This window comes from Podarcis pityusensis (genome assembly GCF_964106645.2).
Source record: "Podarcis pityusensis genome assembly, chromosome: 4".
Classification (NCBI taxonomy): domain Eukaryota; kingdom Metazoa; phylum Chordata; class Lepidosauria; order Squamata; family Lacertidae; genus Podarcis; species Podarcis pityusensis.
The window spans coordinates 75218288-75243781 of record NC_138027.1 but is presented as its reverse complement, the minus strand read 5'-3'; the positions used below and the strand labels follow the sequence as shown (position 1 = coordinate 75243781).

At 40.4% G+C, this 25494-nt stretch overlaps 4 protein-coding genes across 7 annotated transcripts; 2 read left to right on the top strand and 2 right to left on the bottom strand.

Moving 5' to 3' along the window:
• Positions 1-797: 797 nt before the first annotated feature.
• Positions 798-7186, top strand: TXNDC9 (thioredoxin domain containing 9). The gene is made up of 5 exons (XM_081003651.1): positions 798-1185; positions 3046-3255; positions 4205-4323; positions 4758-5012; positions 5566-7186. Exons 2-5 carry the CDS (start codon positions 3079-3081, stop codon positions 5681-5683), a joined length of 669 nt encoding a protein of 222 aa, XP_080859777.1. The 5' UTR covers positions 798-1185; positions 3046-3078; the 3' UTR covers positions 5684-7186.
• A 2504-nt stretch (positions 7187-9690) lies between these two features.
• On the bottom strand, positions 9691-14261 carry MRPL30 (mitochondrial ribosomal protein L30). The gene is made up of 5 exons (XM_081003652.1): positions 14144-14261; positions 13194-13277; positions 11765-11911; positions 9971-10044; positions 9691-9870 (listed from the first exon to the last, which is right to left on the bottom strand). The coding sequence occupies exons 1-5, from the start codon at positions 14195-14197 to the stop codon at positions 9735-9737; spliced, it is 495 nt and encodes a 164-aa protein (XP_080859778.1). The 5' UTR covers positions 14198-14261; the 3' UTR covers positions 9691-9734.
• MITD1 (microtubule interacting and trafficking domain containing 1) lies at positions 14196-21402 on the top strand (the record flags this gene model as incomplete). 3 transcript variants are annotated; one of them, XM_081003646.1, is made up of 7 exons in its annotated part: positions 14374-14715; positions 16688-16789; positions 16909-17045; positions 17126-17212; positions 18412-18527; positions 19403-19463; positions 19550-21402. In XM_081003646.1, the coding sequence occupies 7 exons, from the start codon at positions 14595-14597 to the stop codon at positions 19643-19645; spliced, it is 720 nt and encodes a 239-aa protein (XP_080859772.1). In that variant the 3' UTR covers positions 19646-21402. The 3 variants fall into 3 exon arrangements, with proteins under 3 accessions (XP_080859774.1, XP_080859773.1, XP_080859772.1); XM_081003647.1 differs by lacking the exon at positions 17126-17212 and having other exon boundaries at positions 14368-14715; XM_081003648.1 differs by lacking the exons at positions 17126-17212; positions 18412-18527; positions 19403-19463; positions 19550-21402 and having other exon boundaries at positions 14196-14715; positions 16688-16804; positions 16909-17046.
• Positions 21343-24233, bottom strand: LIPT1 (lipoyltransferase 1). 2 transcript variants are annotated; one of them, XM_081003650.1, is made up of 2 exons: positions 23596-24233; positions 21343-22632 (listed from the first exon to the last, which is right to left on the bottom strand). In XM_081003650.1, exon 2 carries the CDS (start codon positions 22622-22624, stop codon positions 21509-21511), a length of 1116 nt encoding a protein of 371 aa, XP_080859776.1. In that variant the 5' UTR covers positions 22625-22632; positions 23596-24233; the 3' UTR covers positions 21343-21508. The 2 variants fall into 2 exon arrangements, with proteins under 2 accessions (XP_080859776.1, XP_080859775.1); XM_081003649.1 differs by having other exon boundaries at positions 21343-22858; positions 23596-24228.
• Between the last annotated feature and the right edge of the window lie 1261 nt (positions 24234-25494).

Genomic DNA, 25494 nt, shown 5'->3' with positions numbered 1-25494 from the left:
AAGCAGGAATTGAAATCCGAATTCCCCCTCCCCCCCCCGCAGACGTGTAGAAAGAGGAAAGCCGCTTCCATATGAATATAGCAAAAGCTTAGCCCTCAGATGCAGAGTTCATGAAGTGATGAGAGGAGGAAAGATGCGTGTAAAAGGGATGGGGGTGACATTCAGCTCCTATCACTGGACACGTTCGAAATAGTATTTTAAAACGAATTAAGCTCCGCCGCCTTTGTGCCTTTCTATATTGCTTGCATGGTCTCATTTTTAATTCATTTCTCATGCTGCAGCTAACTTTAAAATAAAAAACCCGAACAGGAAACAGCAGACACTCACAGAAATCGCTATATATTTATTATATAACGTTATCATGTATGCAGGTTGTTTTTTTAAAATGACTGCCCGAGGCTATATTAACTGGGAAGCAAGTGCCTCTGAGCTTAGTGAAACTGGGGTTTATAACCAGATAAACAGGGCTGCACCTTATAACTTCTGACATGTTTAAACAATGGACCAATAAAGCGACCGCAGCATAGCGTGCCTAGGCATCAGCAGCCCCTTCCAACTCAGTTAAGGCTTATTTTATTTACTAGATTTCTGAATAGACCTGCGCGGGGATTGCACTGGTAACAACCCACTCGCTTCCGCGTTTACTCAGAAATAAGACCCACTTATGATTCATCGGCTTTATTGCCTAGTAAGCAACCATTCCGCTCTGCACCTAGGAGAGCCACGCCTTTCCAGAGCCCAGCCGGAAGCGCAAGGCATTCTGGGCCTTGTAGTTTGTGGCGCTCACGGCACTGCTGCGACTATACCGGTAGCAGTTTCCGCGGTGCCGTGAAATTCTGGCCTAGGTAGTTCCCCCTCAGTCCAGAAATCGTTGCTTCGTGGGGCAGTAACAGCCGGTGTGGCCTTCCCTCGACAAAAACAACCGTCTCCGAGCGTTACCATAGCGACTGATCCCAATTTTAAAAACCCGAAAAGCCACTGAGTGAACGTGCTTCAAGCGATGACGTGCTGCGCATACGTAACAACGGCCGAGGACTCTGACGATTAATGCTTGCGCCAACAATAGAGATTCCGGGTGCCTCACACTCCCTTAAGACGCAGGCGTACGCGGCCGGCCGGTAGCGGAGTCCGTGGAGAGGCCTGGGAGGGTGTTTTTCGGGCGCTAATTTGCCTCAGGCTTCCGCAGTGAGTATAAGAGCGGGACAATAAAGACCCGTTTGTGTTTACACGCGCAGTACGTGTGGGTGCGGCGGTTGCGTTCCTTCCAAGTCCCGCACTGGGAGTGAGATCTGTGCAGCCCCCCCCCCCCCCGAGCAGGCCTTGCTATTCTGTGGGTGGGCGTATCTTTCTGAGTTGCCAGGGCCTCCCCACCCCCCACCCCTTCGAAGGATTTCTCATGGCAAAAGCATTCAGTTGGCCCTGCCTGTCCCGTGGCTGCCTTTCTGTGTTAGGGAAAGCAGCAGGGGGTCATAGAATCTTGGAAGGGACCCCAAAGGCCATCTAGTCCAATCCCTTTGCAATGCAGGAATTTCAGCTAAAGCATCCATGACAGATGGCCACCCACACACTGCCTAAAAAAGCCTCCCAAGGAAGGCGAGTCCACCGCCACCTCTCGTGGGAGTCTGTTCCACTGCTCAACAGCTCTTACTTTTAGAAAGTCCCCCGCCCCCCGATCTTTAGTCGGAATCTCCTTTCTTGCAACTTGAAGCCTCTGGTTCAACTCCTACCCTCCAGAGCAGGAGAAAACTAGCATGCTGTCTCCTCCATGTGACAGCCCTTAAGATATTTGAAGATGGCTATCATATCTCCTCTCAGTCTCTTTTCCAGGCTAAACATACCCAGCTCCTTCAAGCACTCCTCGTAAAGCTTAGTTTCCAGACCCTTGATCATCTTAGTTGCCCTCCTATGCACATGTCAGCTTGTCAACATTCTTCTTAAATTGTGGTGCCCAGCATTGGACACGGTATTCCAGGTGTGGTCTAAGGCAGAATAGAGTGGCATTATTACTTCCCTTTATCTGGACACTATCCTTCTGTTGATGCAGCCTAGAGACATAGTCAAGGGGAGTGGCCTTTGTCCTGACTGCATTGCACTCTCTGTAAACTAATTTTGAGCCAGGGGGCGCCAACTTGGATGAAATATTGGGGAGGGGAGAAAGTAAGCCCCGCCCCACCCCACATAATTGATCACATGACACAACACACACACACACACACACACACACACACTATTTGAATGGCAATGCCCATCAACTTGGGGAGGGGGTTGTCCCCTATGACCTAGGCGTTGGCTCCTATGTATTAAGCAGACTTTGTTGTTGATCTTATGTAAGTAGCTCCGGATCCCTGTTTAGCTGAGGAGTGGGGTAAAAATGTTTCAAAGCAGTAAAATAAAACTTGCTGCTGCGAAATGGGCAGGTGCCTAGAGACAATGCATTTCTGTAATGGCTAATAAAGTCGAGGTTTCTACAGTGCAATGTAGCAAGTCTTATTAGTCAGCAATATATTATGTCCATTTCAAAGCAAAGTAGCATCAAAGTTCAATTGGTTTGCTTTCAACTTTGCATATTACTAATACGGACATAGTTTTATGGAGCATATAAGGATACAAACATTTTGTGAGCCCATCTGTCACTTTCAACGGAAGAACTACAAATGGGGAAAACAACCCAGAAATGGGTTAAAAGGAGGAAAGCAGAATAGGCTGTACAGTACTGTCCTGTTTCTTCATCCCTCTTCAGCAGAGTGGGTCAAGACAAAACTGCCAAAGATGCTAGAAGAGACTGTATACAAATGTTTAAATGCTAATTCCTTGAGTCTCCGAGCTGAGATAGGTGAAGTGGAATATTTGGTCTCAAAAGGATAGCACTGATATTGTGGACATAACAGAAACCTCGTGGAATGAAGAGAATCGGGGACATGGTTATCGCTGGACATAAAAGGACAACCTGGAGGTGGTGTTGCTGTAGGTCATAAATGCATGAAAAGTGGAGCTTTGATATCGTATTGCATCCGAGTCTGATTTAAAATCTACTCTGTTTTACAGGTTTAATGCGTGTGCCACTTATTTAGGAGGAAAATGTCATCTGAAATGTTTTCAAAAGTTCTGGAGGCTCAATTGCTTCAGACAACAAAGATTGTAGAAGAACAACTTGATGCTGAGATTAAAAAACTAGACAATGTGGATGATGATGAATTAGAAATCCTAAAGCAAAGAAGGCTTGAAGGCTTGAAGAAAGCCCAGCAACAGAAACAGGTAAGTTTCTTGTAGTGGTGTTAACTGTTTAATATTAGTTGTTGTTTTAATAGCTGTATCAAATTCACTAACTTGGCAACAGCCCTATAAGATACACCACTATTTCCCTACTGCAGATGAGAATGAGGCTGATAGAATACTAGCTTGCCTAAAGCTGCAAAGTGAGATTTGAAGTAGCTCACACTCATGCAGTCCAATCCCACTCATGCTCCACTCCAGAAGAATTAAATGTTATAAATATTGTGTTCTTTATTTTTGTTTTTTATATGGTAAACTGTCCTGTGAGCCTCGGAAAAAGGGTGGTATGGAAATTTAATTAATTAATTAATAATCCTGCTGAAATCAGTGGGATTCATTCTGCAGTAGATGTTCATTGGATTGTAGCCTTACCACTCTTTGCATATTTAATCTATCTGAAGTCTTTAACGTGAGTTCAGTGGAATAAGTAAATATGAATAGGATTGCCTTAGTTGTAATCCTATGTATATACTTATTTGGGAAGAAGCTCCATTGAACTCCCTAGGAATTGCATCTAAGTAAATATTCACTGGATGGATATGTGTGTTTGTCACTATGTTACACAGCTTGTAGAAACTTCCATCACATCCATTGGTGTGACACTGGACAATTATAAATGTTAACGTCACCATCTGATATATTAAAAATATATTATATAAGGTTAGGAATTGGCAAAGAAGCTGATGTTTAAAGTTTTCTAATATTTGCACAATATTTGCATGAGCAGGTACTATATGTCAGTAGGGCTAGAAACTGTCTTTGGCCATAAAACTGAATTTTTCAGACTTGATGGTATTTGTAATTACAGAATAACTGGTGGAATTATGAATATTCCTGATGCTACATAACATTTCAGGGGATGCTTTACCTCTTATGACAACACAAAAATACTTAACTTCAAATGTCTAACATTTTATATTCTTATAAACAGGAATGGCTTTCAAATGGACATGGGGAATATGTGGAAATCCCCAGTGAGAGAGATTTTTTTGAACAAGTGAAAAGGAGCAATAAAGTCGTCTGCCATTTTTACAGAGATACAAGTTTCAGGTATACTAAACTCCTTAGTACACAAATACTTACCAAAATAGGTTGACTGTCAAATAGCAGAAGATTTGTTTAGAAAATTCCATGATTATTTGTTGTATCTTGAGTATAGTTGGCTGTGCAGATTAATACTTGAAATATTGATTATAGCCTCGACATGGCTGCTAAAGTCTTTAGAGACAGCATTGTCCTTCAGATCCACTGCTTTATATTTTTACATCCACTCCCTAGTATCAAGGGCAAAGGGAATGGGAAATTTGGTAAATCTACCTTTTGAGTTAAACATTTAATAACTTATATGCTAACATTATGACCATTGTAATAACAAACTTACTGACAGGTCAAATACGTATGTTGTTATAATAAATTACCGTACTCATTTGCGATTTCTACATTTCATCACTGTAAAGCACTTTGTTTTATTTTCTGTTCCTCAGATGCCTGATATTAGATAAGCATCTAACAGTACTGGCAAAAAAGCACATTGAGACCAGGTTTATCAAATTAAATGCTGAAAAAGCTCCGTTCCTGTGTGAGAGACTTCGCATCAAAGTAATTCCCACACTAGCACTTGTAAAAGATGGCAAAACACAGGATTACGTGGTTGGTTTTACTGATCTTGGTAATACAGATGACTTCACCACAGAGACCTTAGAGTGGCGATTAGGTTGTGCAGATATAATCAACTACAGGTAAATGAAATTATCTCCTTTTTTGTTTCTTAATGTAGCTGGTGCAATATTAAAGGTACTTAAAGCATGGAAAATCAAGAAGGGAATCTTTCTGGCAAGGCAACAAAATAATTCTAAACACTGAGTATTGATCGTTATATTGTTGGGGAAAGTTTCTTTCTCTGTACACTGACCATTTTTAAGGGATTTTTTAAAATAATGAACTGGTGTTGCTGCCTTCCTTTAACTGTGAAGCAGCAAGAAATTGTGGAAGGTATTTCTGAACATGTAATACACTTGGTAGGTTACACCTTTAATTCACAAAGAATGAGCTAAGTCCCGGCTCTTTTTTGTAATTATGTACTAGTGAAAGATTCAGGAAGCAGAATATGTGTCCCCTCTGCTGTAACAGTGAGAGAACTACTCTGCTTCAAGCAGTTGTACTCGCAAGATAACAGAATCTGGCATTGCGTTTTGCAAGACTTATACTATAAAATGCAGGTGTTGCCTTGGTGGTGTTTTTAAAAAATATCGATTCACATACAGTATTGAAATAACTTTTTCCCCCTTTTAGTGGCAACTTGATGGACCCCCCTTTCCAGAGCCAAAAGAAGTTTGGGACCACTTTCACAAAGTTGGATAAGAAAACAATCAGAGGAAAGAAATATGATTCAGATTCTGATGATGATTAGATATCATGATTCAGATGTTTATAAATCATCTTTTCTTTGAAGCTTGATACATTTCTAGGAATGTTTTATAAAGCTGTTTGTTTTCAGTACATTTGCATATAATGCTCATTTTCTAAAACTGTTTTATACAACTCATGAAAAGAAACTGAATATTTTTTTCCCCTCGGGGTGACATTTCTAGGTGAAAAATCTGAGCTCTTTTGAACTGCGTCACATGAGACATGACTTTAAAGCATTTTGTTAATTATAAAAATAGTCCCTTTAAACTACATTTTTAGTACTTCATTTGCCATTGGAAATATTAATGAAGGACTTCTGTCAAGAATTGTTATAAAACCATTCCAGAAGTAGTGCATTAATAAAACTGTTGCTTGTCTGATAATGCCATGCGTATGGCATGGTATTCCCTAAGTTAACATTGCACTGCATATTATGAAACCATCTTAGCCTCTTTAAAAGAATTAAGTCTACCAGTTGTGTACACTGCATGTTAAAGCTGAATCAGCAGGTAATAGCACATGGCAAAACTATATTGAACTGGAATACAGGCTAGATTTTTTTATTTAAAAAAATCAGAGTGAAAATTGGTGTTTGCTTTTCCTCTTGATGTGAATGCAGTTTAATACAATTTCTTGCACTGTTGTTCTTCAGTAATAGGCATATTTTCCAAGAGAATCTCTTTCGTTTGGGAATACTAAAATTCCCTTGGGAATCTGTGACAGTCTAGCTCCTAGGTAGGTGAATGAGCTTTTCCTTTGTACTTGTAAATCCCCATAGTTGCCAAAAAGTTTAAGTATATCTACATTTTGGGGGTGTTGAGATAAAGCCCAGTCGGTTTAGGAAAGAAGAGAACCTTGCCTGTGAATCTCTACTTGTGGCAAATAAAGAGTCAACTCATTTGAAAGAAAATGGCTTTCTCTTCTGTCAGAGGGAAGCGAGCAATGTTGCAGCATGCTACTGAATCAGCATGAAGTCACCAGTGTTGTTAGTTGTGTGCACAGGTCTTGGTTCAGTAGCGGCTTTCTCTGTTTTTCCTTTTGAGGGAGGTGAGGAAACTGCCTCTGTGAGGGGTGAGTGGGCATATTGAATATCCACCATTAACAGGCACACCTTATATCAGTGGAATGCACAGCTGTGCCCCAACATTACTTGCTTCTCTCTGCGGATAGAAGTAATGGACAAGCTATTTCTAGAAGTTATAAAAGAAGCATTTATTACAAAGATCCAAAAGGATGGGGTAATGAGAAGGATATATCTAACATGGGTTGAAGGCAGGTAAAAGGGGGGGGAAGGGTTTCAGTGTAGTGTTTTGAGTCTACTGGATAGGCATAGTTGGTAGGCAGAGTCTCTGTGTCCCAGCAAATTCTGGGTATTGTCTGCCACAAGAGGTGTAAAACCGATCTGGCTCTTTTGCACAGTAGTTCAGCAATATTGTTCTCTTAACTAAGTGAGTTGGTTTTTTTTAACATTTATGTAAATGAAAATAAAATTATTTGAATTCTATGTGCTAAGTGCCTGTGTATGTTTTTGCTCAGCCTGCTTTATTCCTTGGAGTGTTGCTAAGCTTTTTCCACTGAGGCACACTAGTACGCTACAGAAAGCACCGGGGGGGGGGGGGGGTGTCTGAATTTTTCAAGCCGCTATGCTCAATATGTTCACAGAAATAGGGCTGCAGCAATACTGAATGGGGTCTTCCTGATCCAAATGGCATAAGGAAAGCACCAGCCCTGTTTCTGATATATGGACAGTGATGACACTCAGGACCGGGTAAGGACAGATGATTTCTTGATGAAGCCTACACTACAACTGACAGGTACCGGACACTGCCACATCCAAAATATCACAGTCCCATCCTCAAGCCCTGACTGGCCCCTTCCAAAGTTGCAAGAAGGATGTCTGACTCCTGCATGTTTCTGTGGAGGAAGCATTAAGAAATGATAACTGCACACCAACAATGCAATCCGAAGTGGTTACCGGTTCTGCTGCGTGTGAAGTGTAGAATGGTTTTGGAGTGAATGCAGGAATGATAAGAAATTACATTTTTAAGCTGCCTGTCATTTCCTCAATGCAAGTTCCTCTGAACCCTGTAGATGTTCTAAGGCAGAGGGGGGTAAAACTAATGACCCAAACTACTAGCAATCACCAGCCTGGCTTGGCTTGTTAACATGATCTTAACTCAGGGGTTGTGTTTGGCAGTTTAATTCCCCCCACCTTAATGAATTCTAACACTTATTGGACCCAGGAATTTGGGGGGTGTTGCACTTCATGAACTCGTAACAGTATTGACTATTTGCTGAGGTCACATCTTGCTTGAAGATTGCAAAAGCAATTCACTTTTTCAGATGAGTTACAATATTGATAGATTACACATGGAAAACACTCAAGCAGGTCATCACAAAGATAACCAAATGCTCGAGTCTCTACTCACTGCTTTTATTTTTAGTCATCATGGCTATTGCAGTCCTCTCCAACTGGTACCCTCCAGCTGTTTTGCACTACAACTCCCATCAGCCCCAGCCAACAGACATTGGAGAAGTTTGAGCTAACGTGTCGCTCTCTTTTATATATTTATTTTAAATATCTTTGTCAGGGGCTAACAAATGACAATGAACTCTTTTACAAGTTTTAGAAAGTGTTTCCTTTCATCTACTCTAAAGTTAATGCTAATCACTTTACTGATCACGAGATGTAACACTGAAAAACTCATTAATTACACACCACCTAATTTCATCTCTTGCCTTGTCTCCATACTGCCATTTGTGTACACCAAAAAGCACCAGCTGGTTTGAAGGCAGATGTGCCAACATCTGTTAATTATTTAAGTTGCTATTTTGCCTGGTGATATTTCCAGGGAAAGGGATAGTCTATTGATTAATACCAAACTTGGCTTTTTTTTACTCTAGCACAGAGCACACTTCAGCAAGTTTCTATTCTACAATGGATGATGGAGTCATCATTGCTCCCAAGCTGTTTCAGCCCATTTAGACTGTTTTTGTGTATAAAACATTAGCGCAAAAGAATCTTTTCAGCCGTAACGTGTGCACATTATATTGCTCAGAAGCTTCCAGTCATTCTCCTCACGCTCCTGCTGCTGCCACCATGAGGGAGGAAATAAACCTGAGGCAGGCCTTTGTGTTGCATGCAAACCAACACTCATGATTTGTTTTCCTCAAACGACAATGGCGAAGCCAAGAACCAACCTTGGCTTCCATTCTTGGCTTATGAAACAGAAAGCCAGCCTCTGGTTTGTTTCCTTGCCGGTACAGCAACAGCAACAAGGACTTATATGAACCTTAGCATGCACTGAAGTCACTCATTTTATTTCTGCCTAAATCAGGAATAATGAATACATTCCATATTTCAAACAGTGTATTAGACAAACTGTTACAGGGAACCAAGTTTCTTCAGGAGTTTATAAAGAAGTCCTCATTGAAAATAAAAATGAAGAGAGTTTGTCCATGCATTGAGTTTCTCCTACAGTATACTGCTGGATAGTACTGGGTTGGTTTAGTGTACACTTTCTATTAAACATAGAATAATGAGGTGGTCATGCTTTAGGCTACAATCCAAGTCCCCTTTATGTTCAGAGCTTGGTAGTGGGACAACCATCATGCTCTGCTGCTGCTTGCCTGAGGTTCAGTTTGGCCGGCGTCCCAGTGAGGTGCATCTAAAATGAGAATCCCAAAAAGAAACAAAGCAGAAGCAAAAAAGGGGGGGAGGCAAGAGAGGCTTTTAACCACCCTACAAATTTCAGACTCCATTGGTGGTTCTTCAGGGAGTTGCTTAGACAAGTCATTGTGGAAAATTGATCGCTGGCGGTAGAAATGTTTGAGACCTACTATGGTGCTTCCAATAGGCAAACAGTGGAAAAAGGAATTACATACACATACAGTCACGCTTGATGAAATGCTTGTATAATCAGCATTAGTACTAGCCACGTATGATTAATCAGTCAAATAAAGCCTTGACACAGTACAAGGGATGGGTAGATGAGCTCCCCAATCAAATTTCAGTTTAAAATTACATTTATTGTACAGAATGCCACTACACATTACAAAGCATCAATCTTTTTCTGTTCCGGTTCTTTTAGACGACGGCGAATTATTAGTTCACCTGCACAGTTAATAAAAGTGTCAGACATTTCTTCTTCAGATGGAATTCCATGGGGTAGCTTTAATGGCTTTATGCTGTAGGAGCGGAGGAGGAAGCAGGAGAAGAGACAAAATACATTAGTGCTGCTCTACAAAAGCCATTTTAAAATGCTTTTGTCAAGAAGAGTTAACTAACCTTATTAGATGTTTAATCACTTTCAGTTTTTCATTCACAGAAGGGATGTTTTTATGCACTCTTAGCTCATACCTCTGTAGATAAGCAGATTTTATAGAAAAGTTCAGTTTCACAGAAAAGTTCAGTTTCAAACACATGATTGCATACACACACACAGAGCTTGCAGTACTAGTTGCAGCAAGTGTGCTATTCTTAAAATATAACTATGACAATCCTGCATTACTTAAGGGGTAGCCAATGTGATACTCTGAAGATCATCTCATTGGACTCCAGTTTCCATCAGCTCCAGCAAGACTAGCCAGAGGTCATGGATAACAGGTGTTATCCTTGATAACAACATCTGGTTAGCATTACATTGGCTGTTATTGCATTACTTGGTGATTTATATTATTCACATATATTGTCCTTCATTCTGTGAGAGCCTAAAGAGGTGAATTCATCCATGAAGGTTTAATAAAAATACAGAAGGTGGTATCCAGTGTTAGCAATACTCAGAGTAGGAGCACTGAAAGAAATACGCAAATCCATTAATTTCAAAGGGTCTACCCTGAGTATCACTAATACTGGATAGCACCCTATGCCAATGAAAGGTATAGTTTAAGAACCAAAGATTAATACAGGGGGAAATACCAATATTATACTTCATCTCTTCTTGTCATCCTCTAATAAAAAAAATAATGGTTCAGGGGAAAATACATATAGTATAATTCATTCCTTTTTAGCTCACACGTATTTTAGTACAGGATCATTTCTGCTAAAGTTCATGGAACACTGTATATGTGCTACCATATTTAGAATGTCAAAATTGTGATAAATAGCAACCACTTAGATAAAGGAGTGAACTAAGATGAATTAGCTGACTGCTAAAAATTCTGATTGGATCTCTACACACCTCAGCAAGAGAGAACAACACTCAAAACCAGGCTTTCATGTGTATATTCCTTTACTAATCAGGGACAAGCTTCCAACTGCGGCTGCTTATATGCACTGCGGTAAGACATCCAGATGCAAAGCATCTACTTGTCTTGCATGGCAGAATGTGAATGTATGTTCCCACATGCTCTCAGGCAACTGGTTGCACAACAAAATATACCTAGTATGGCTTTGAAACTGCTTTTTCATGGATATCTAACAAGTGATTTACAAGCTGAGAACAGGATAATGATGCATAAATAATGATACACAGACATGGAATGCCTCAGCTGGGTTTTTGGAAAGTTGCTAGGCAACCTCCACCCCACTCTCCCAGGTAGTTCCAGCTGCCCACCCCCGACCCAAAGATAAACAGAAGCTGCTATGAGTGCACTTCTGGGCTCCCCTCTCCTCCCAATGTAGAAGATTGCACTGCTGTAGCATGTCAGAGCAGGCATTAGGGAGCCATTGGTGAGAGTTCCTATCTCATTCTGCTCTGCTCAGGAAAGTTTGGCTGGTACCTTTGTTATATACTGAATATAACCTGAATATAAAGGCAAACAGATATCAAACCCATTTTTAACGATTTACCATTAACTAATGTGGATCTTCTACAAGAAACTGCAAAGGGACTCGGCAGATCATTGAATTTAATACCTTGCCCTTGCCCTGAGCTGAAGTTGTTCTACTCTTATCTCTGAAAGACTGCAAACTTGTGCACATTTACCAAGGAGCAAGTCTAATCTAATATAGTGGGACTTATATCTGAATAAACATGTGTAGGATTAGGCTGTATGTTTTAATGCCAGAGAGAGATAATTATTTACTGGGCTTTCCCCCATGCAACAGAGCGTCCCCACAAAATGCTAATGTATTTTATACTTTTTCCAATCCAAGAGATCTGATTATCTCTTTTTCCCAATAAGGACGCCTTCTTCCACTTCTGACTCTGGTCACAAGGTGCAGTTTATGGGGCTGCTGTGGATCACCCCCATATTTTTCATGATCACCAGGCCGCGGCTGAAATACCTAAAATAAATTCAACAAAAGCAGGTTTCAGTAATACAGTTATCAGTAGCTGAATAGTATACTATATCAGTAGTTGTAAAAAGGTAATTTGTAGCAAAGTAGTTGAAGATAGCAGAGGAATAAGTCTGTATCAATTCTTTTTTTTAGCAAAATGATACTGTACTAAAATATGTGTGTACTAAAAAGGAATGAATTATACTATTTGTATTTTTCCCTGAACCATTTATTTTTTATTAGAGGATGACAAGAAGAGATGAAGCATAATATTGGTATTTTCCACTCTATTGATTTTTGGTTCTTAAACTATCCCTTTCATTGGTATATGGTGCTATCCAGTATTAGTGATACTCAGAGTAGACCCTTTGAAATCAATGGACTTGAGTATTTCTTTCAGTGCTCCTATTCTGAGTATCACTAACATTGGACACTCCTTCATTGCAGGTTTCTAAAGAGAGGCTGGGCGGCCATCTGCCAGCGATTCTTCAGCTCTGATTCCTGCACTGCACAGAGTTGAACTTGATGACCTTTGGGATCTCTTCCAACTCTACAATTCTGTGATTCTATGTGTAGCACATTTACATTTAAATTCTATGTACTGTACACTTACCTGGGGGTTAAGCCCCACTGAATATAATGAAACTTACTTCTGAGTAACATGCATATAAATGAATTGTAAACAGTAGAACACGGACCTGAAGATTTTTTTTACAAGAGAGTTTGATATGTGAATATATGTGGTAAGGCAGACATACTGGTCAATGTTTCTTGGAATATCTCATATAATATTTGTAGGACATTTTACAATTTAGCTTTGAGATGCTTCCTCCCAAAAGGTATGAGATGCTAACTATCTGTAGCTCCACTGTACAGTGGTACCTCGGTTTACCAACTTCATCTGTTCTGGAAGTCTGTTCTTAAACCAAAACCATTCTTAAACCAAGGCACGCTTTCCCTTATGAGGCCTCCCGCCGCCAGTGCCCTTCCACCATTTGGATTCTGATCTTAGACTGAGGTAAAGTTCGCAAACCGGGACACTACCTCCAGTTTTGCGGAGTTCGTAAACCAAATTGTTCGTAAACAGGACAATTATTGAACCGAGGTACCACTGTAGTGTTTACTTTTCTCTCTTCTTATCCTTTCGCTTATTCTATTTGTCCTTTTTTGAGGTCTGTAACTGCTTTCACTACTTATGTAACAAAATGAAAATAGACGTATTTTATGAAAATAAATAAATGAAAGAAAATGAGATACTAATTCCGCACCCCCACAACACAAAGCTTACCGATTCGGGAATTCTTGACCTTGTAAATTTCTGCCTGATCCACACCCTCCAGGTGATTGGTTCCACTTTGTTTTTTGCTAGACTCTGGAGCAGGAAGGAAAGACAATTCTTTATTGTATAGGCTAACTACAAGTTATAATCTACTAATTCCTTTATTTATTTATTTTTGTTCTTCAAGTGCACTTCCAATACTAACCCTAATAGCAAGCAAATCGACAATTATTGACATTATTATTAGACGCTAGTATGACATTTTTTGTTTCTTGTTTCCTTTTTTTAAAAAAGTCAGGTTATCAAACATTTTTTTTTCTTACAATGCAATATGATGAAGCAGCCCAGTTAACTGGTTAAAAAAACCAGTTAATGAAATGAGAGGTCATATGGGGTCAAAAGTCGTGTCCCATATACATATATATTTGGATAGCGTTCTCCCTGGAGAGAGCAGGAAGAGAAATGACACCTTGTAGATGTTCAGAAGCACAGCCGTGCTAATTACTACCAACATTTTCCAAAATCAAAACCTGACATTGGCACCATCAAATGGGGGGGGGGGGCTAAATGGCGGCCGCCAACACCAAGGAATACGGAAAACCTGAAGCATTCATAGAATCATAGAACTGGAAGGGATCTCGGAGTTCCATCTAGCCCAGGGGTCAGCAACCTTTTTCAGCCATGGGCAGGTCCACTGTCCCTCAGACCATGCGGTGAGCCGGACTATTTTTTTTTGGGGGGGGGGGGGAATGAACGAAATCCTATACACCACAAATCACCCAGAGATGCATTTTAAATAAAAGGACACATTCTACTTTTAGGTTGCCTCCCCATGTTCTAGCCCAACCGCCTGCAATGCAGGAATCTTCACTAAATAACAAACCACGGGGCCAAAGTGCGGTTATCGTCGCGCAGGACAGCACAATAGGTCCCCCCCCCCCTTTCCCCGCGTCCCTCACCTGCCAGGCAGCAAAAGGGTTCCCGCCCGCAACTCTACCCAGCAACGCCGCCATGTTGAAACCCCGCCACCGGCCTCACTCCCCCAGCGTTCTAAGCGAGGCAAGGACGTCGCTCGGCTCGACCAATCAACGTCAGCGCCGCGTCCTCGTCCTCGTCCTCCTCCTCCTCCTCCTCCTCCTCTCTAGGAAGCGGATGCGTCCGAAGGGAAAGGAAAGTCTAGGAAGATCGCATCTCTACGGGCGCGCTCTTCCGCCCGCTGGGCGCGCTACCTTTCGGTTTCCAGTTCTCAGGAATCACGTGACAGGCGGCGGGAGTGGAATCCTGCTAGGTACAGGTTTGCTTGGGTCGCCTTGGGGACTGGTGTCTCCCGGAGGCTTGCCCCTCTCCCCCCGTACGGCGGCGAATCGCCCTGCTAAGCGAGGACCCCGACGCCGTGCTTTCCCAGCGGCCATGGAAGACCCGGCGGTGCTGGTGCTGAAGCGGGCGGTGGAGCTGGACTCGGCTTCTCGCTTCCAGGAGTCCCTTGTTTGCTATCAGGAAGGGATTGACCTCCTGATGCGGGTCCTCAAAGGTGAGGCTTTTTCTTCCTCCCCGTCGCTCCCTGCAGGTGGATTTCCCTGTTAGGTGCGGTCTGAAGGCAGAGGAGCGCGGCAAAGTCCTGGGTGCGCTTAGAGCAAGTCCCTTGGGAACCTGTGTGACTTCCGAGGAGATGCGTATAGGATCGTGGAGCTCATTATCTCTTTAAATAAAGCAAGTCATCCTGCGCTGTTTGTAAATGTGTATCTGAAGAAGTGTGCATGCACACGAAAGCTCATACCAGTAACTAACTTAGTTGGTGCTACTGGAAGGTATTTTTTATTTTATTTATTTTGTTTTGTTTAGGAACACCCTGCTTACGAAATAATATGTAGATTTTTAATTTTTACAAATACTTATTATCAAGTTTATAGACCGCCCTATACCCGCAGGTCTTCTTTCTCATTTTATTTTTCATTTATACTTTTCACTAATTTTACAATCATTTTGCCATTTCAAAACTTGACTTCCTTCCCCCTCTTTCTGGGTTCCTTAATTTGTTTTTAATATCTTCTGCGTAGCCAAATTAACTTAATTTACTCATTCATCTTCTTTACATATATACTCTTATAAAACTTGAGGTTGTTACAATAATCGTTCCAATGTTTTTATCTGTTTATAATTTATCTATAAATATTCAATAAACCGTTTCCATTCTTTTATAAAAGATTAGTTATCTTGATTCCTTATTCTTCTGGTAAGTTTCACCATTTCTGCATATTCCGTAAGTTTTTGTATTCATTCTTCTATACCTGCAGGTTTAGGGAGGTTACAGGGAAGCTTTTAATGTTTAATGAGTTATTGTATTTTAATATTCTGTTGGAAGCCGCCCAGAGTGGCTGGGGAAACCCAGCCAGATGGGCGGGGTATAAATAATATAAAAATATTATTGTTGTTATTAAAATCACAATATAAAAACACAAAATACATAATCAAAATAAAAACAACCCAATAACCCCCATCCACTCCAACACATTTTAAAATGGCATTGGATGCCAATCAGCCAAAGGCCTGGTTAAAGAGGGACAAGAAGCCACTGCCGAAAAGGCCCATTCTTGTGTTGCCACCCTCCAGACCTCTTTTGGAGGAGGCACACAAAATAGGGTCACAGATGATCTCAGAGTCTGGGTAGGTTCATCTGGAAAGAGGTGGTCCTTGAGGTATTGCGGTCCTGAGCCATTTAAGGCTTTATTGGTCAAAACCGGCACTTTGAATTGGGCCCGGTAGATTATGCTACCTTAAAGGTAAAGGGACCCCTGACCATTAGGTCCAGTCATGACCAACTCTGGGATTGCGGCACTCATCTCACTTTATTGGCCGAGGGAGTCGCGTACAGCTTCCGGGTCATGTGGCCAGCATGACTAAGCCGCTTCTGGTGAACCAGAGCTGCACACAGAAACGCTGTTTACCTTCCCACCAGAGCACTTGTGCTTTCGAACTGCTAGGTTGGCAGGAGCAGGGACCGAGCAACGGGAGCTCACCCCGTCGCGGGGATTCGAACCACCGACCTTCTGATCGGCAAGTCCTAGGCTCTGTGGTTTAACCCACAGCACCCCCCGCGTCCCTATGCTACCTTAGATGCTACAATAAGCCTATCTTCCCAGTAAGTTATTATGGCAGACATATCCTCCACAAAATTAGATAATTCTTAAGGGAATTCAAAGGTATCCATAACCCTTTAGTCCATGGTCCTTTAAAAGGGTGAAGAAGATGATCAGGGGCCTGGAAACCAAGCCTTATGAAGAACGGTTGAGGGAAATGGATATGTTTAATCTGGGAAAGAGAAGACAATGATATCCATCTTCAAATATCTAAAGGGCTTGTCATGAGAGTTGGGTACTGGTCAGTTCCCCTGTTGCGTGCATGCAGGTCTAAAATTTAAAGTGAAAGGAAGGGAATTGATGAACTATTTTTTTCATTGTTTTTCTGCATCTTGTATTCTGTAATTTCTGTATTCTGTATTTCAGCAACAAAAGATCAGAAGAAAAAGGCTCATTACAGAGACAAAATAACAAGTTACATGGACAGGGCAGAAGAGATTAAGAAATATATTGAGAAAGAGAAAGAAGGTATGAAGCTGTAATGTAAGTTTCATTATTATGGCTGTGGAATTATATATTGTATTCTTTGTTTCATTCGAAAATGCCATACTGCATTTTTTCAAACTGAAAAGTTTTCTTCTTTTTAGATGGAAAATACCACAAACAAATTAAAATAGAAGAAAATTCAAAAGGTTTCAGCTATGAAAAGCTGTTCCAAGAATATCTTAATGAAACTGTTACAGAGGTTTGGGTTGAGGACCCTTATATTAGGCAAGTCCATCAGGTAAGACATGGTTGATTTATACACTCAAAACGATTTCTTCCTTTCCATCTAAAAAATTAATCTTATTTACTTATTTACAGTTGTACAACTTCTTAAGATTCTGTGAAATGCTTGTTAAAGGACCATGCAAAGTGAAAACTATACATCTTCTTACATCTCATGATGAAGTAAGTATTTTACCCTGACTGCAATCCACTTACTTGGATTGTGTCCCAAGGAATTCAGTGATACTTGCTTCTGAGTAGATCATGATGATAATGATGATAACAGCAACAGCTAGACCACCAGCTCCCCAAACACACTTAAATATGATATGCATAGGGTTGCAGTGTTGTCCATATAAAGTTGTACTTACTGAAGTTAAGCAGTGACTGTAATTGCCATGGCAAAAGTAAAAAAAGGATTTGCTTTTGTCCATGAATTTTTCAGTTAACATTTTGCTAGCAGTAATATATTCTGGATTCAGAATGAGTCTGAAATTAATATGCTATCTTTTTTCTTTCTGAGGATACCGGTCTATTTCTGACAGATATCTTCAACAACTCAGTAGTGAGGGAAACAAGATGGAAAAGAATGCTATATTTTGAACCTAAAAGTAGACACTTTTTGTACTGGGGAGGTTTTAGGGTAATAGGAGGCTTATGAATAGCCACTCATCAAATTACCTGTGTTTACTAACAATAGGGAAATAAGAGGTTTTTATTAATTAGAAGAGAATGTTAATTAGAAGAAAATTATGTTGTGAACCGCCCTGAAATCTGTGGATGAAGAGCGGTATACAAATTTAAATAATAGTAATTAAATTTAGGTAATTTATACTGAATTAGAAGATTGCTTGATATTGTCTATTGATTAGCCAGACTCTCAAATGTTTCAAGTGGTTTCTCAGCCTTCCTGGAGATGTGAAAAATTGAACCTGGGGTGATATTCATGCAAAACATGTTTTTTACAACAAGGTGGTTCTCCTTTCAAGCCATCAGTGTGCTACAAATGACATAATTTAACTGTGTTTGGAGAGCTGGTAGTCGAGTTTTTAAAAAACGTGTGAATATGGACTTCATCGCAAGTCTTAGTTTGAATCCATAGTTAGAAGTGTGTGTAGGTGGGGCTTGGTTTGGTGTGTGGTGTTTTCATCTTTTGTCCTATGACATCTAGCCTCTTAACTTTTACTATCTACCAAACATACACATTCCATTTCGTTAGATACTTTGCAGGAATTATGTTTAACGTTAAATTTGAGTATCTGCATTGGTAAAAGTGAAAATATTGAAGAGGCTTATTCATTCTGAGAAATACGACCAATATGAATTTACAGTATGTCGGCCATTATCTTTATTTGATTTGTAAAGCAAACAAATCTTTACAGGGCAATGAAAAGAGTCAACAAATGACTACCCTGGAAGAGATACAACAATCCCTGAAAGATTTTGGTGTTATTCTGGATGTATCATACTCTCCGTCAATACACGATCGAGAAATTAGGTTGGTGACATGTGAATAAAATGTTCCACATTGATTGTCTAAGATACAGGTGGTGATAATCAACTAAATCATAATGATAGTATATCCACTGAAATCAATTGATAACATTTATTCCAGCAGCTCAACCCTGAGAATGACTAACATTGGCTATCACCCATATAATTGATTACTAAGACTTTTATCCTAATTCCACTTACCTGGAAGTAAGCCCCGCTGAATGCAGTGGGGTTTACATTTGAGTAAACATGGTTGGAATTGCAACCTAAGTTTATCTTCAAACCTTAAGAGTTGTCAGTTCAGGTTCTGGAAACTTGTTAACTTTTAAGAGTATTTAGCAGTGGTGTCTCCTGCCAACTGTTCAAATTACTACTTGTCCCCCTGCCTGCCTGCTGTTGAACAAAAATGACTACAGCAAGTCAAATGATGGGAAGAGCAGTCAAAATATTTACATGCACACCCATGGTTAATATATATTTAACAGGTAACTGTTCGTTTCAACTTTGCATGCCATGGAGAGGCAAAGATGGCCTACTTCATATATTCTCCACCCCCCTCCCCCTTAGGCTTCTATTGGAGTGTCTGCTTCATGTGAAATGGTATTTGTATGGGAAAGGGCTGACACTTGCATCACTCCTCCATGTTGCAAATTAAGACCATGCCCTGCTATGAACATCGTTGTTAACTCAATTGGAACAACTTGAAAGTTGCAGAGATTGAAATTGCCAACTATCATCTGTTCTTTGCTCATTGTGCTTCCTGAGCTTTTTACATATTAAGAGTGCTGTGAAATTATTTTCTTTCTCTTGTTAACCTTACATATGTCTAGTTTCTATATTTTTGAGGAAGCACTTCTCTTTTTTGCATTTAACACACAGATTCAACAATGGATGGATGATTAAAATTGGAAGAGGCCTTGATTATTTTAAGAAACCACAGGTGGGAACTGAATAGAAAAATATAAATTTTAAAATGAATTTGAACTGCTGAATGGCTTAATTGGTAGAATAATTTGTTTTCCACAGGGTCGTTTTTGCCTTGGATACTGCGATTTTGATTTGAGACCATGTCATGAAACTACAGTGGACATCTTTCACACTAAACATACAAAGAAAACATGACCCTAAGTACCCAAACCAACCAGTCTCACTGGTGTGTTTGTTTTTTGAGCAAGAGCTACTTTATTCCACTACATCCACTATGAATTTTTGTAAAGTAAACTGATTGTATTTTTTTTTATTAATTTAAAAAATCTGCACATCAGCCTGATAGCTTATCTAAACAAAATGACATGTTTACCCCAGAGTAATGAACTGTCAGTGAAGACCACAATTCTGATTTGCTTCCTTGTGCTGGGCTATCAGATTTGCTTCCCATACCATGTGGAAGGACCCTCTAAAAAGCCTCTGAAGTAAAACATTTGACAACTGCATTTGTCTCTTAACAGCTACAATTCAGAAAAACCTGATTGGTGCACAGGAAAGAATTGTGCATATAGCTGGAAGATTTATAGAAGTTTTCCCTACAGCCATTTGCACTACATATAGATTTAAATTTTAAAGTGAGAAGTTGGTTGCTTCTTCACCATGTGGTAGAAGTGTCAAAGAAACCCTCTGACAGCATTTTCCTCTTATTTTCACTGGGCTGGAGTCAGACTAAATTAGTTTTCCTTTAGTCCCATACATAGCCATAGGACAAGTTAATCATGACTAACTTAAACTTGGCTAATTTCAGTTAAACTAAAGATGTAACTAGCTTAGTCTGGATACACCCCATATTAACCTCAGGGACCACTCACAAGTTAAACAGGGATGCTGATGGTTCCCAAGCTGTATTTCAAGAATCACTGAACTAAGCAAGTAGCAAAAATCTTCCAAACTCAGATATTATAGGCATCTTAAATATCTGAAAAAGCAGCTAACTTCCTTGGGGATCAAAACTGGTAAGATGGTACAGCTATGCATAATAAAGCTGTCCACTTAATATGCTCAAGGAATTTGGAACCGTACAGGGAGCTTTTGCCTTATATGCCAATTTACTGAAGAAACAGAATTCTGGGGGGGAGTTATGCAGCTTCTGTCACAATAACAGGCTGATGTCACCACGCAACAATGGAGTTTCCCGCATTAGGGGAACCCCACACTGGCATAATACGGACACGTACGTTTTTATCTTTCACTATGGATTACTTTTGAGGAGAGGCAGAACTCTTGTAAAGGAAAGCAGCCCAGACAGACACAGGCTTCGACATTCTAGAATCAGCACAGCAAGATTGAGCACTATGCCAATCTGTCAACAATGGGAGAAGGCAAGAACATTCCTGTGAACCTCCATTAAATGGTGGCCTCTTGGTTAATCCCTATGTTCTAGGTCTCTCTTTTAAAGCCACCTCCTAATAAACGGCTAGGAAGTATTTGGTCACCAAAGTCTTACATACATTTACATTGGCAATTGACTTAAGTAGAAGTTGTTTTCAAGTAAATGGGCTTAGGCTCTCAAGCTAACGATGCCTAGCATGACTCCTCTATTTCACGCATGCCATGTCTTACTAGAACTGGGAATTCAGAAGGCATAAATTGACCTTAAAATTCTTGTCTTGAATGTCTAGGTACATGTTTTTAATGCTATACTATGCTATGTTTCTTTCTACCAGTATTTTTATTTTGTTTTATACTGTTTGCAAGCCGTTGTGTGATCCATTTGGGCAAGTCTGTAGGATGCTAAATAAATATGTAAATAAGAAATAAATATGTAAATTTTAAAAGAGAAGACTTCTATGGACTGGTGATAACCATTTTAAAAAACAAAACTGACTTGATTAACAAGTTTGTATTTTTAAATTTTCTTTATGTTTTAATAAAAAGTGAATTTGTTTACATTCAGCAGTCTATTACTTCACTATTAAATCTCACGTTCAGCCAAGTCCTTAAAACCCTCTGCTAGAATAAGACTGTATTGATAAAGGATTGATTATCAGGAATCAACTACATTAGAGATACTATATTCTCACACAAGAGATTCCACTTGCCGTGTATCTTATAATCTGTGCATGTTCTCATCAAAGCAGCTGCTACTGCAGTGGTTTCCTTTGGACAGAATTTGCTGCCAACAAGATGGTTTTTCAGTTCATCACACATGATTGGTGGCAACCAGAAAGGAGGCACATCAATGTTGCAAGTTTCAATCTTTCCATTTTTTACATCCACATTTATCTTCATTTCAAGGCAAGATTGTTCATCAACTACATTAAAGGATGTGCTAATACTGAACTTTGGTGTTTTGCCATATAGCCAATCCCAGGATTGCAGTTCTTTTGCTTTGTTATTAATTCCAGGGAATTCTGTTTCATCAGCTGGATTTATTTCAACAATATGGTTATCAATTTGGTGGTATGCAGCATATTCTTCTGCAATGGCATCAATGAGCATCTCACAAGTTAAAGTAGGCTCTTCTTCAAAGAGATTTTTCACTAAGGCAGGTACACTTGGCGTGGCATTGCTTTTTATCCCATTGTAAGGACTTTTGAGCACAGTTGATAAAATAAATTTATCAGCACTGCAGAGCAAGGTGCAGTGGTGATAAGCAGCAGTCCTTCCTAATTTGGCAGCCGTTCCTGAGATTTTAAAAATTCCATTTAACAAGAGGTCGTATCTCTCTGTAGCCTCCACATCTAATTGGGGCCGCAGGGCTTTCAATGCTCCAACCACTAGTTTTAAATTTTCCATTCTTTTGTACATCTTCCTATTTGTAAAGAAAGTGAGATTGATGTTGCCAGGATCATGGTAAACTGTTCCTCCCCCACTTTTTCTTCTAGCTAGTTTTATACCATTCTGTCTCATGAATCTGAGGTTACATTCCTGCCAAGGATTCTGATGTCTACCAATCACTACAGTAGAAGAATTTCTCCAAAGGAAAAGAATGTGTCTGTTTTCAAAATTCATATTATCATGGATCCAATCTTCTAAAGCTAAATTCTGATAAACATCCTGGGAAACAGACTGCAGGATCAGTCCTCTCGTTGCACATTTGAAGCCAGCAGCTGGAACTTTGAGGACACAGTGTAACTGGAAGCATTTCCTCAGAGATGACCGGATTATCATGTTTTAGTCTAACAAAACAATCAAAACAGCATAGGGTGATACACGTTTTGCATAGTCCATTTCAAAACCCTTTCAAAATATGTCTGTGTTTCATTGGAAAATCTTTTAAAACAATTCTGTTGAATCAGATTTTTTAAAAGACTTATTTCTCCTTTCTGACAAGTAGATAATAGAGTATTATATGACTGAATAATATGCAGAAATTGCCTATTCCAGTTGTGTTTTATCGACCACCTAAGGAAAAAACACAGAATTCATTGTTTACCCTCAAATAGCTCGTATGAGAGGCTATAAAAGATTTGCTAGGGTAATTTGTGGCTTTACATTAATCATTTTAATCCTTTGAAATACCAAAAAGGGATTATTAGTTATTAGGCCTTAAGCTACAAAGGAAACAATACATTTCCTCCCACTCTCATTAATTTCACAACCCAGCAATATATGCCAAACGTGAAGGTCTCAAGGCTGGCGGAAAGCGGATTTTCAGCACTCAACTTTTGATATACCACAGGTTTCCACTCCCTGTATTGGGATAGCCCCAAGAATAAAGCGTGCGTGGCAAACGTTTTCAATTTTGCGCTGCACCGCAACCACCCTGGGCAAATTGCAGCAGTTGCTTCTGTGCTCAGAGACTATATTTTTGCAGGTTCTGATGGAGACCAAGGCCAGGCTGTGCACCCGAATAAGCTTTGTTCCACGCTGGCAGGCCTGGCAATGGAGATAGAAAAGGCACATTCCGCGACCCACCCGCCCGAATTAAACTGAATGCAACCTTGCTAGAACAAAAAAGCAAACCCCCGTCGGGCTACATGGGGCTCTGCGTATGGGACCGCCGCCCAAAGGCACCGGATCCTCTCAAGGACACCTTGCCCACCTCCCGCGGGGCGCCATCACGAAGATGGGAAGAGCATGGCAAGAGAAGCCCCTTCCAGCTTCTCCCAGCGCGCCCCGATACCCGTCGCCCTACTTACTGGGGATCAGCTCCCTTTGCCCACGCGGGAAGCGCGTTAAGTAGCCAGGCGGTGGCCATAGATCTAGAAATCAGGAGCAACGCGCGCAGATCTACATAGATCCAAGAAATAGTGAAGAGTCGCACACTGTCTGGATCGGGTTGCTCCCCTTCAAAAAATGCGCGTCTGTTTCTAAAGGAACTTTCGCCACAGCTGGTACCTTTGGGCGGACACTCTGCTGCGCAACAGCTACTCCGAAGTCCTTGATTTCGCCATTTGTTTTCCACTGAGCAACACACATCCTTGTCAGAAGGTCCCGGAAGTTGCTTATACAGTACAGGATTAGAGAGACTATGGTTTTTGTCCAAATATAGTCGCACAAAATTCCTTCCGGGTGCGCACAATAGAACCCGTCCGTGAGTTCCTATCAGGAGTGCTCACTTCTTACCGGCAAAAAAGTGGCATATTTCAAACAGTGAAAATCCGGACAGAAAGGTTGCTTTTGGCACAGTGGTTCAGCTTTTTACCTTTTTGTCCAATATTGCAAATCGCAACAAAGCTGTTTTGGAGCTATTTTTATGGAGGGACTGCCGACACGGGCTGCCACACGTCCGTACTTTCCCGGACATTTAGATGCATTCCGACCGGACACTGTTACAGAATGCAGTACTGTACTGTATTGCTTTCCGACCACTGTTGTTCGCTCCCTTGCAGCTGTTTCCATGGCAGTTAACGGCATTTTTCTTATTAGCGGGCAGAGGGGCGGGAGTAGATGCTGTGGAAGAGCATGGAAGATCACGGATATTTGCAGAGAAAGGCTGTCATTTGCATCGGTACTGTAATGGTTTTGCCATTCTCTGTTGCCCTGAAGCAGGCAAACCAGCCCGACAACATGAGAATCCGTATCCAAAGATTTGGCTCTTAAGCTCTGTTTTTGTTTATTTTTTTTCTGAATATAAAATAGCAAAGTCTTATACCATAAATATAAATTGGCATTTTAACAAATGTCATTGAACATCCGTTATTTCCAAACCATCATTTTCTTTAACAAACTTTTGAGAACCGACGACATTATTAGAGCTAGCTTCTGAGGGAGTGCCTACATTATTTTGTATCCCTTCTGGTATATTTTTTCCTGTGTTTTGGAAAAAGCCAGTCATAGGTCCTAAACTGATTTCCTCAGTGTTTTGAAATAAATGGTCATTTGCGCTTGGAGTTCCAATATTTGTGTCATTCTGTATTATAGATACTGGTGTCTTCGTTTTACCACAACAGTTCCCCATGGTGTAGTTACTATGCAGATATCAGAAACAATGCAAAGTCGGTGATGGTGGTCTTCAGGGAGACTGCTGCATAAACCCTATGCAAAAAACCCCAACAAAATACTATTAGAATAACTGAAGAAATTCCATTAACTAACGTGTGATTCTGCAACTATGCATTTTGCTTCTGGAAGTAATATTAAGATGCAGGAAATTTAACATTCATTCTATTTAAATGAATAAACACAAAGAATATGGCCCCTAATACACACCAAAAAAACCCCCACTGAAAGTGCAGGACAAATGAACAATATAAGTAACAGTGGTTGTTATTAATGGAAATAGCAATACAATATGTATTAACAGCAGGGTTTTCATTCAACTGGAACTCACCAGAACTTAGTACTGTACCTCTCAGGTAGGTGCCATTGCCATTATAAGAGAACAAGGGAGACGTTCATGGTGTGTTCCAGCACCTCTTTTTCTATAAAAATAACACTGGTTAACAGTACTATAATTCAAAAAGTCCATTTGGGAACTTCTGTGCTTTGGTGTGGTTTAGGAGTTTGACTATGGGTATGGGTGCGCAACCCAAGCTTGTGCAGAATTTAGGCAGTATGAACAAAGAGAACCAGCCATTATTCGTTAAACATATCAA